General features: G+C 40.6%; 1 protein-coding gene across 1 annotated transcript; it reads left to right on the plus strand.

Moving 5' to 3' along the window:
- Window positions 1–1,336: 1,336 nt before the first annotated feature.
- On the plus strand, window positions 1,337–11,152 carry gmppab (GDP-mannose pyrophosphorylase Ab). The gene is made up of 12 exons (XM_062528013.1): window positions 1,337–1,656; window positions 1,970–2,067; window positions 2,346–2,449; window positions 2,721–2,913; window positions 3,235–3,294; window positions 3,427–3,557; window positions 6,158–6,292; window positions 6,455–6,552; window positions 6,630–6,676; window positions 7,203–7,295; window positions 7,579–7,747; window positions 8,905–11,152. Exons 1-12 carry the CDS (start codon window positions 1,617–1,619, stop codon window positions 9,003–9,005), a joined length of 1,269 nt encoding a protein of 422 aa, XP_062383997.1. The 5' UTR covers window positions 1,337–1,616; the 3' UTR covers window positions 9,006–11,152.
- Window positions 11,153–12,291: the final 1,139 nt, after the last annotated feature.

The following is a 12,291-nucleotide window of genomic DNA, read 5'->3' on the forward strand; positions in this document are numbered from 1 at the left end:
TCTGATAAAACAAACAACAAAATAAAGGTGAACCGGACCCCAACACGTGTTTGCTCCTAAACACTTACATCACAAAACATGTTGTGTAGGCATATTGGGTATTAAAATACAAACACTGGGCCAATCAAATAGCCTACACTGGTGTCCCAGGCAACTACAAACTACACTCATGGTTGATGGTTCTTATTCAGAGCAGGCTAAAACAACACTGAAAGCCCGATGGGACAGAAAATCCTGTATGTGAAACTAAACAGATAAAGCAGGGCATAATTCAGACCAGAGGTTGTGAATTTGATTCACCAGGAGTAGCCTACAGATTTCACTGGGCTACAAGGGCATCAGAATCAGAATCAGAATCAGAATCAGCTTTATTGGCCAGGTTTGCGTTAACAAACAAGGAATTTGACCTCGGTTAATCTTTGCACTCAAGTAGGCTACAACACTCAACAATAACATAAAAACCAGTCAAAAAGAATAGGGCCAGTAAGTTATAATAATAAAGGAATAAATACAGTATGTACATTTACAAATAAATATATGAGTGGCCTTGTTGTCCCTGTCACGGTATATCATGGCCATGGACACCCCAACTGGCCCAGGCAAGACGCAGGATGCAATAGAATAGTGCAGTATCAGTATACTGTAGACCGAGGATCGAAGCACCTTCACACGTCCCCATAAGCAGGGAGTAATACTAAAATAAGAGGTGGGTAAATTATGAATTAGCCTATCTGATCACAGTAAAGTGGACTGTGCCATGTGGTGGTGTCAGATTTTTGAAAAAGGCATTCAGAACATGTTGGTGATGATTTAAAGCTCTGTAAAGCGTCATGAGACATGTGTAATGTTTTGGCACTCTGATTAAAATTTAAATTATGGCTATTGTCCAATGTTTATAACACTGGTATTAAATGGTTTCTACAGTGTTGATGAGTGTGGGCTACATTGTGAATGTGGAGAATGATTCTTGAATGTTAAAAGTTTGAAGGGGATGGTCTGCACACTGTGCAATGGCTCCAGAAGTAGCCTAGGCCTACTTTATTTCTATAAAAGGCAACGTTTCGATCGACAGATATTCATAATTTGCTTGCTGAAGTCTTTATGAAGAAAAAAAAGGCAATTGGACTCTAGGTCTTAAACAAATAACACATTTGAGACTGGATTTGGTCACTGCCTGACACAATACACACGTTTTCAGTAGCCTCAATGAAATAAAGAGCCTGGCCAGGTCAGCTAGTTGATTGGTTGCTGGGGTACATGATGTCAGAGTGGGGCGGGAAAAGGGGTGGGTCTAATGGGTTTCGCTGTGGCAGCCTACTTCCGCATGTCTGGAAGCTTACTCTTTCGCATACATACGAGACGTCTATAATAAACACATACTTGTTTACTGAGAAGGCAAATGGAAATAAAGGATTAATCGGATAGGGAAATAAAAAGAAGTTCTGGTTTAAATAGATAGTTAAGCCTAGCAGCAAATTCATTTGTATTGGCTACATAACATAAATAACCAGAACTTAACCTATTTTTTATCTGCATGTTGATGTTCCAACAAATCCTTTCGAGGTAGCTGAGATATTCGCGTAAGTTTGCAGTGCTGACAGAGATAGAAGCCGGCAATGTTGAAAGCGGTTATTTTAATTGGGGGACCTCAGAAAGGTGAGTTGACCAACTTTATGCATTCGTCTAATCACGGAATGAATGAAAATCTGCTGCTCATAGGCTACAATCGGGATTGAGGTGACGTGGCACAGATGTAGGCTACATGACAGGGACTTGTCACATGATGCTGTGGCACCTGCAGGCCTATTCGCGTTGGCTACTCTGTATCTGTAAGATAAATTGAGCATTCTGGTCTAGAAGTAACGTCAGTTACAATCTTAAGATTTGCTGTCAACGTGCGAGCCCGAGATTTTATTGTCATTCTTGAATAGGCTAGAGCTCTTGACTAAGTCATGATGTTTTCTTCAAGGGACACGGTTTCGGCCCCTTTCATTCGAGGTTCCCAAACCCCTCTTCCCGGTGGCTGGTGTCCCCATGCTACAACACCACATTGAGGCTTGTGCCAAGGTAGGATGTCACTACACAGAAAATAACTAGGCGAGGAATCTTATAGAAGCCTGTTTTGTGACAAAATATCATAGTAATCACATAGGAATGGCCTAGGCCTGAACATTACCTATAGATTGTAAGAGATATTACAGGTAGCCTTTTATTACATAACATCACATAGGCCTATTATGCACTAGAACTACAGAAATATTAGCCTATATAGGCTAATCAAATACCTGGGAGGCCTCATCCTTTCTTTGGCATAATAATAAGTAATGCATGTCTCGCTTTCTCAGGTGCCTGGGATGAAGGAGATAATACTGCTTGGTTTTTATCAACCAAACGAGGAGCTCAATCGCTTTCTGATGACTGTGCAACAGGAGTTAAAAATTTCAGTCAGGTTTGTTTGTTCTGCATGAATTAGTGCCACTTACAGGGCTACAAAATAGACAAACAACAATTCACCTGCAGAATTTCATTGCATTTTGGTTGATATATCTTTCATTGTAACACATCTCCATCTACATAGGCATGGCAACATGTCACTCATAATACCTTTTACGCTAAGTCCTTGTATTTTATGTAGCCTATTCATATGTTATTTGATGTAACAAGGTTTCTAAAATGTCTTCTCTTTGTCACTGTGATATCCATTTCCCTGTACATCGTAGGTACCTTCAGGAATTTGCCGCCCTGGGAACAGCTGGTGGCATCTATCATTTTCGGGACCAGATCCTGTCTGGTGCCCCCTCGGCCTTCTTTCTCATGAACGCAGACGTCTGCTCGGAATTCCCCCTGTCGGAGATGCTGCGTTTCCACGGCAACCACGGGGATGCCCACTGCGGTGTTCTCCTGGGGACCACTGTGAGTTCAAAGCAGTGTCAGGTTAATTGCTCAGTGATATACCTATGTACAATTTAGGTCAATCATTGGTGGTGAGAGGTGATCAATCTGTTCAAGCAGTTTAACTTGGCTGTTGTTTTATTTGAATATTTAAACTTTTATGCTCTGAAGTGGATTTTGGGTTGTGGATGACAACAAAGTGGCAATTCTATTCATCCAGAACCAACCCACAGTGTAGCAAATACATACAGTATTTGATTTTATGCAATTGCTCTATTTAATTCTGGCTGGAGCTGGCTTTTGGAGTCTGACTGAATTAAGACATGTTTTAATTCTCTCTAGGCCAATAGGACACAGTCACTGAATTATGGCTGCATCGTGGAGAACCAAGAGACCAATGAGGTGCCTAAACAAATGTGTCTGTTACAGTATATTACTTCACTGCAGTGTAATAATCCATGAATTATGATGCATTGTTTTTTTTGCTTGCTTGTTGTCATGTAGTAAGTCCTAACATATCTGTCCTATTTTCAGGTACTGCATTATGTAGAGAAGCCCAGCACTTTTGTGAGTGACATCATTAACTGTGGCATCTACCTGTTCACCCCGGAGATCTTCGCCCATATAGGGGCAGTGTTCCAGCGCAACCAGCAGGAGCCACTTCAGTGAGTTTGCCAGGCCAATGCATAGCCTTGATTCCTTGATTCTTTTACTCACACTTGGACACACTTATTCGCTAGAAGTGTATCTTTAGCTGCTGTCAGACCAGAGACTAGAGACCATGGAATGTTATTGAAATTGGCAGTGCGAGACGTTGTGTGACAACGTTTAAATGTTTTTCAACTGACAAGCGTCTAGTCAGGGGGCCTATGTGTCTAATTTGGGATCCTGTGGAAATCACATGTTAATTTTTGGAGAGTATTACATCTTTGTTCTATAGGTTCTTAAGAGTAAAAATGTCTCCATTTTGTCTTGAAGGTTTTAGTGACCCTCATCATTCCGAAAAGGTCAAATTTGGTGTTTTGCCCATAAAACTCACATTTCTGGTATTTCTGGTAGCACAGGGTTTGTTGCCAAAAAGTAAAGATATTCTACAAGTTGTGTGCAAAAGTGGTCCACATGAACAATACAACATTATAAAACATTTTTGTAGACTGATGATTGATCTCTTTAGCAAGGAATTGTGCCTAAAATGCTCAAAATTGCTGTCAAAATCCGCTTAAAAGAATATTTCAATAGCAATACTATCAGTTCATGCCATTAGTGTGCTTTAGTGTAGGCCTAGCTACTCTGCCAGTTCTTGTCTAAACCCTTTCAGAGCACAAAGTGCAGAGATCCCTGTTGTATCAAGTTTAATTGACTTTTACATAGCCAGCACCAGCTCAGGCCTGTAAGGCCTTTAGTAGCCTATGTATGAAGTGTGAAGAAAATAAATGGTAAAATTATCAGATAGACAAACAGGCAGGTGTAAGGGGCCTATGTGTCTAATTTGGGGGCTCGTGGGAATCGCATGTTAATTTTTGGAGACTATTATATCTTTGTTCTATGAGTTCTTAAGCGTAAAAAAAAAAATGTCTCCATATTTTTTTGAAGGTTTTAGTGACCCTAATCAAAGGTCAAATTCTGAAAAGGTCCAATTAGGCGTTTTGCCCATAAACCTCACATTTCTGGTAGGCCTAATGTAGCCTGCTCTGCCAGTTCTTGTCTACACCCATTCAGAGTACAACGTGCAGAGATCTCTGTTATATCTGTTATATATAACTTATATATAACTTAACTATAATCGACTTTTACATAGCCAGCACCTGCTGAGGCCTGTAAGGCCTTCTTTAGCCTATGTATGAAGTGTGAAGAAAATAAAGGGTAAAAGGATCAGATAGACAAACGGACAGGTGTGTGTGTGAATGTGAGAGAGAGAGAGAGAGACCTGGATTTCCCACTAATATATACAGTATGCTTACTTTACCTGATTCAATTGTGGATTACTCAATCGGAATGACTATTTGAGCACAGTAAGGATGTGTTTCATACAGAACTAGACTATTTCATGTAATTGTAATATAGGCTACAGGGTCATTCCACATCAAATCAACCAGCGCACGCACTTGCGTCTCAAAAAAATCTGAAAAAAATACCATGCGTGCAAATGTTACCCAGGAGACACTCTGTAAAATGGTTTTGCGCTAAGATCAATACTTTTCAAGTAACAGCCAGTTTTACGGGCGGAGCGGGGTGTCAAACTTGTTCTGCCTCTTTTTTTTGCTCATTGCTCAAGAACTAGAATCTGTAGGAGGCTCAAATTTTGCATGCTGGTGCATAAATAGGAAGAGTATGCAGTAAAATCACCACGAGTAGTCTGGATGATCCTGCATGGTCATAGCAGTCCCTCAAAGTTGATAAAAAAATATTTTGGAGTTCTTGGCTGGGCTTGTGAACTTTGACAAAAAAAAGAGGCAGAACAAGTTTGACACCCCATAAATCCCTCTGTAATTTTTCTCCCATCTAATATGTTAACACAATGAAAAAAATAATAATTTTGAACCTGGCTTTATCCAAAGCTCAGATTTAGTTTTTTAAATTATTAGCAAATTATAGCATATTTAATTAGATCATGCCTAATTTGCATATTCAAACATTAAATTACAGAAAACTTGTAATACATTTTCTTATGTTAATGTAAGTAATCAACTGGGGAGGTTTCATAGAGATATCTGCTAGTTAAAATGTTTACCCTTTTCACGTGTATCTCCTTACAGTGAAATAAGCAATATCAGAAAAATAGGGTTATAACAGGTAAAAAAAAAAATGTAGACCTAATTTTTATTCATGTTCAATGACCACTGAAGACAGTCCAACCACTCTCCAAAAATGAAAATGTCATTTCCACGGAAACCACGTAGGCCCCCTGACTAGTCAGGCATCGAGTGAATTGTTTGTCGTTGGCTTTAGGCTTTGTGACATATCATAATATAATAGTGGAAAATACTAGAGATGCGCTGATTGTGACATTTTGGTACAATACTGATACCGATGTTTACAGTATGTAAATGCTGAAAACCCATAGCAGTTTCATGTTTATTTTTATTATTTATGTATTTATTACCAGTATATGATTGACTGTTAAGCTCCAATAGCAAACACCTTTGGCCAGAATGGCTGACTCTATTACTAGGAGAAAGTCATAAGCACACTGAGTCTCCACATGTTTGGTGGTTTATCACTGTACTGTTCTGTGGGTGTGACACGCTTGTCTGTCCCTCTGTAGGGAGGAGCAGCCGGTGGGGAGGCAGAGGGAAGAGGTCATCCACCTGGAGCAGGACATCTTCACAGCGCTGGCCGGACAGAAGCAGCTGCACGTCTACAAGACACAGCACTTCTGGAGCCAGATCAAATCAGCTGGGTGAGCAGGCAGAGCACGTACAGTACAGAAGATTATTCTATTGTCCCAGTAGATCAAAAATATATTTTTGTTTAGTCATGAAATGTTGCATTCTATTGTTCCAACAGATAAGAAGTATATTTCCGTTTAGTCATGAAATACTGTATTCTATGGTCCCAACAGATCAGCAATATATGCCAGCCGACTGTACCTGAACCAGTACCACCACACACACCCAGAGAGGCTGGCCATCAACCAGGAGGGAGGCCCCAAGATCATTGGTAATTACACCTCACTCATCCATAATCATTACTCTCAGCGTCAAACACTGACTAATGACTGAATTTGCCCTTTCCAGGGAACGTATACATTCATCCAACAGCCAACATTGACCCCACAGCTGTGGTAAGTACACTTATTCACTTAATTTAGACTCACACAACACATTCTCACTCTTGCTTTCTCTCTTTCTCTCTCTCTCTCTCTCTCTCACATACAGTACACACACACACACACACACACACACACATACATACCTTAACATCTGCTTCCTTCACTCATAAATGTATGTATTGTTTTTGTTTGTTCACTGTGTCTTTGTGTCTATGTTTGTTTAATGTCTTTACTATGTTTTATTCTGTTTATTTGTATATCAGCTCAGCTACCCTCTAATCAATCAAATTTCTTTATCTTATATTTATATAAAATCTTTATCTCTCTTGCCACCTGCCCCCACATCTCCCACATACAGGTACACCCCCCTCACACACACACACACACACACACACACACACACACCATTACACTTTACCCCCTAAACACCAAACATCCCATTACCCCCCCCCCCCCCCCCCCCCACACACACACAGTATACCTTTTTAACCTCTACTTTTAATTGATTCTTTATGAATGCCTGTTCCTCTGTCTCCAGCTGGGGCCCAATGTGTCCATAGGTAAAGGTGTGTGCATTGGTGCGGGGGTACGAGTCAGAGAGTCCATCGTCCTTCATGGTGCCACTTTACAGGCAGGTGTCTTGCTCTTACAGTTCTTATGATAGGTTGCTCTGTGCCAAAGACAACCACATTGCAAGCACAGGGCTCAGGTACACGGTAAAGATGTGCTCTCACTGATAGGTTGCCTTGTGCAGTGTTTTGCTTTTATTTATTTCTTTATTAGTTTGTTATAGTGCTTTATTATTTTGTTATTTTAGGATACTTTTTATACACCTTGATAGCCAGTGAGTTAATTTATTGATCACCTCTGTAAATAAGTACTTATCCACTCTCGGCTGTTCTCATCGGCTGCAGGACCACAGCTGTGTGCTGAACAGCATTGTGGGATGGGACAGCACCGTTGGGAAGTGGGCGCGCGTTGAAGGGACGCCCAGCGACCCCAATCCCAATGACCCCTACGCCAAGATTGACAGTGAGACGCTCTTCAGAGATGGCGGTCTCACTCCGTCCATCACTATCCTAGGTATGTGTAACGTGTAATAACACTGACTTGGATTCATTCAATCAGGTGTTTTCTGGTAACGTAGGCCTTTGGATTTTTATTCATTTATTAATAAATGTTAAGGTCAATTTTATATTTCTATCAAACTTTTGTTTGTTTTCAAAATTCTACATATTTTTCTGATGACATTAGACAATTTATTATCCCTTGGTATGACATACCACCCGGTCACATTAACTTGTTTTTTTTTCTGTAACTTGAAATGAAATCACAAAGTCATTTTTTGATAATGTCTGCCACCCAAGAAACTAAGCAAAAACAAACAAACAAAACAAATCTGACATTCTTTTACATTGTTTTTTTTTTTTGCTTTTTCCCATCACTATTAGGGGGTCTGTCAAACTTAATCCAACCACCCTGTCACACAAATTAGACAGGAATAACTGTTTTTCATTACAGTTTCCACAGACTATCGATTTCGATTGCTTAAATATGACTCCTGGTTTAGTAGGAGAAATCTTACAAAAACGTAAAAGCCCTGTGAGGAGAAATATAGCCACTAGGGGGAGCTGTTGTATTCTGTTACAGTAATGATCCTATGGGTGTCAGTATTATGAAGAATCACTTATATATCTCTAGAGCATTCATTTCATATACTTTTTGGAACTATAATCATAATATACTATGTAATAAATAACACAACATTTCTGGTATTTTAAGCTATATTGCCTATTGATAATATGCTCCCTGTTCTAAAAAGAAAATAAGACTTATCCAGCTGGAAAAGAAATAAGCTGATTGAACCTCAACTGTAGCACTCACATGTGCTATAAATACAAGCGTTGTTTTTTGTTTTTATTTACTGTTGCCCACTTTCACCCAGTTCTCTGTGAGTGCTTCATTTCACATGATAGGGCAATTCTGAACACATCTGTCATTCACAACAAGGCTGGAGAAATGACTGATACAGGTACAGAAGGAATCAAAGACATGAAGTGAGAAGCAGAAATAGTTGGAAAGAGAGAAGAGAGAGAGAGAAAGAGAGAGAATGTAAACACATTTTATCCCATATAAAAGCGTGAGGATGTGAACACTTATCTTGCCTTCAGCCATCAGACACTAGTTCTCCTGTCTGCTCTTTCCTGCATATGAGTAAAGGTCTGTGTATTTCACTCTAGGCTGCAAGGTGAGCATTCCCTCTGAGGTCATCATCCGCAACTCCATAGTTCTGCCTCACAAGGACCTGAACCGTAGCTTCAAGAACCAAATCATCCTCTAGGCATCTCACAGACTGGGCACAAAGAAGACTGTGGAGACCACACTGAGATTTGAGACACTACATACTAACAGAAGTGTATGATTTTATTGCTGGTGTATATATATTTGGGGCAGTTGTTACATTCACTAAGAATAGGGGATATGTAGTTGTGCACATAGACTATTAGTAAATATTGAAATTTTAGAGCTCTTTTGCACTGACAAGCCAAATCATTGTGAGCATGGCTACTCGCCTACTAACAGACAACCATACTGAGTGCTTCTGTCTGTTAATGATACAGGCAATCGCTGTTTGTTTGCCTCATTCATTTTCTAAACGATTTTTTATTTCTTGCTTTCTCTCTTCCTCTCTGCCTTTTTGGTTGCTACTTAGGTCAAAGCAAAGTAATGAGAAGTAAAACGAAATCCAATCCTCAAAATGCCAAACTTACAGTTTAGTCAAGGGAGCCATAGCAAATAAGGACTTACTTATGCATTTAGCCGAGGCTAATATAGCTGACGCTGATACTAGATATAGATTTCTCAAAAGCCACACACCCAAGTGTCACACACTAGGTTTTTGTTTATTCGATTCAAGATGTATGTATTCATTGATGTAGCAGAAGCTTATGTCCAAGGGGACTTCTACTACAGATTTACAGTGACATCTTCATAGGATTTCAACCTATCATCTTGGTGTTGTTACAACAACCTCTGCTTCCAGGTAGCATCTTCTGTCAATTTAGCTCAAGCTACTCCACAGTGCCAGCACTAGGGAAACACAGTTACAAGGTGTATACATTAACATTGGTGGACTCTTTGGGGAATTTGGGTATTATACGTGTGTGTGTGTGTGTGTGTGTGTGTGTGTGTGTGTGCGTGTGCGTGTGCGTGTGCGTGCGTGCGTGCGTGCGTGCGTGCGTGCGTGCGTGCGTGCGTGATAACTGTATGACATGTGAGTCATAAGAGCCTAATGTGTTTCTGATACACTTCATTAAGTGTTTCTGCATTTACTAGTAGCATATGCTTTTACTGATCGCACTGATGAATACTGATTTTATATGCTTATTTTGCTGTCACTGAACCTAACGTTTCATAATGATTTGAAGCAGATCCTTATAACGGCATAGACAAGAAGAACCCTTACTAATTTATATGAACTGTCAGATAACCCATTTGTATGAGCTGTGGAGGTGTGACTGCAGTCATCCGGTCTCACTATTGAATGCATGAAGTGTCAGTTAGACTGCATTAGTGCCCTCCTTTATGTGCAAGTGCTTTGCTTTTCCAGAGTGAGTGAGGTGAAGCTCGCTACATTGGGTAGAAGCAGAGCAGAATGGCTCTCTGTGTGAGATGATTATTGCTAGTTTTGAACTCTGCCACTTCACTCCCAAGGACCTCTGCTAATTGTGTGACATTAATTGGCCACATCTGCGTAACACTTGGGCTTTATTCTCGTTGGAGTTTTTTTGATTTTCATTTCTTTTAATCAAAGAAATTATTGATTGGCCTTGAAAGGCAACAAGTGCGAAGCAATCAGGAAGAGGGCTTTGTTAAAAAGAGAAATTGCTTGGTGTGAGAGAACAAAGAAGTCAGCGCTGTGTTAACCCTCAGAAATGTGTGTGTGTGTGTGTGTGTGTGTGTGTGTGTGTGTGTGTGTGTGTGTGTGTGTGTGTGTGTGTGTGTGTGTGTGTGTGTGGTGTTTGCGTCTGTCTCTGGTAAGGACTGGGGCTTTTGAGTCCTCTCTCGTAATGTAAAGCTACTGTAGGCAACATCTGCAGTTAGGGCAAAATATCCACAGGTTCAGCCAATGTCCAATTCCCACACTTCCTGTGAATTCCTCTGTGTTCTTATGTAACACTCTCTTCCAATATGTGGTGATTCTATGATGATATACAGGATAGAATAGAAATGAAGATCACAAGAAATGAAGATCGAAGAGCGCAAAGACCACTTTCCGCAGTAGTTTCCCTAATAACATCTGCAAATTCAGATTATACACTGGAAACTTTTTTAAACATCTATTTGTTTTTGTCTTTCTGTGAAGTTTACTGAATTTCCTCTGAAGCTGAATCATGGGAAGGCTTGTTTTGACAAACTAAGGGGCCATATTGTCGAGCCTTCTGTTTTGTAAACGTTTGAAATAAAAAAATATATATTTTAACACGGCATCTTGATGGCCACTGTGTTGAGAAGTCATTCTTGTGGACGGTGACGCCGCACGCTCTGTCACGTCTCACATCGGATCAAATCTCCCGCCCGCTGTGCGGTGAGCTGAGTAGCTGTTCCACACAGGCATATGGGCACACATACTCTCAACTACACATCTGACTGACTTATAGCATGTTTCTGCTCTTAAGTGTGTGTGTGTGTGTGTGTGTGTGTGTGTGTTTGTGGGGGTGGGAGATGGGTTGGTTGGATAAGTGCTTGATGTCAGATGAGATGAAGAGCCTCACACACGCTTTGTCTTGAACAGATTCAGCCCGTCCACATTGGCCTGCTGTTGGGGGTGGGTAAGGGGATGTCTGCTGATGTTCATTAGAAGCACATCTATCAATAATGACCCAGCAGCTGCTGAACCCCCCACCCACCCACTCACAGGCACATGGTACGATCCTACCACATTACTCATCCAGCGCATGATGACTTCTGTGTACCAAATACTGCAGATAAATAGGGGGGTCATAAAGGGATGCAGGATAAGGTGAGCCGAGCTGCAGGACTCTGTCATTAACCTGCACCCCTCTCTTCATCTCCTCTCCAAAGCCCTTCAAGTTCATTTTTAACATCAGAGGAGAAGACACTAATGTGCTGTAGCTGACCTATGAGAATAGATTGCGCCAGAATCAAGACATCAACCTCCTAAATCAGTCACCAGCAAAACAGATCATTACATCATCTGATCGTTGCGGGTGAGTGCTGTGGAAGAGCTCAGCACTAATCACTGCATTTCTAGGACGAGGCAGATATCAAAGACAGGGAGAGCGTAGCAGGGTCTTTAGCTATCAGACACATTCCAGGTACAATGTCACCTACGTACACCTTTAAGTATGGCCTGACAATGCAGCTGATTTGCTGATCATATTATTAATAGAGAGGTTTCCAAGGGGTTTCAGCAAACAAAGAAACAAACAAATACACAAAACACAGTCTAGCGTTATATACTGTAGCTGTGTTTGCTATCTGTGAAAGCATCAAGGAAATAGCTAATATTAAACAAGTCCTACTGTATGCCCCTCTCCTCAGCAACTCTGTGCACAACAGAACTATCTATACAGTCTCTCTCTCTATATACATACAGTAGTCAG

The sequence above is a fragment of the Sardina pilchardus genome, chromosome 23 (assembly GCF_963854185.1).
Source record: "Sardina pilchardus chromosome 23, fSarPil1.1, whole genome shotgun sequence".
In the NCBI taxonomy this organism is placed as follows: Eukaryota; Metazoa; Chordata; class Actinopteri; order Clupeiformes; family Clupeidae; genus Sardina; species Sardina pilchardus.

Excerpts from the sequence above, each read along its gene's own strand:
- gmppab (XM_062528013.1), top strand. The coding sequence starts at position 1,617 with ATGTTGAAAGCGGTTATTTTAATTGGGGGACCTCAGAAAG. Across the intron at positions 2,068-2,345 it reads ACATTGAGGCTTGTGCCAAG|GTGCCTGGGATGAAGGAGAT; the intron begins GTAGGATGTCAC and ends TCGCTTTCTCAG. Across the intron at positions 3,295-3,426 it reads AGAACCAAGAGACCAATGAG|GTACTGCATTATGTAGAGAA; the intron begins GTGCCTAAACAA and ends TCCTATTTTCAG.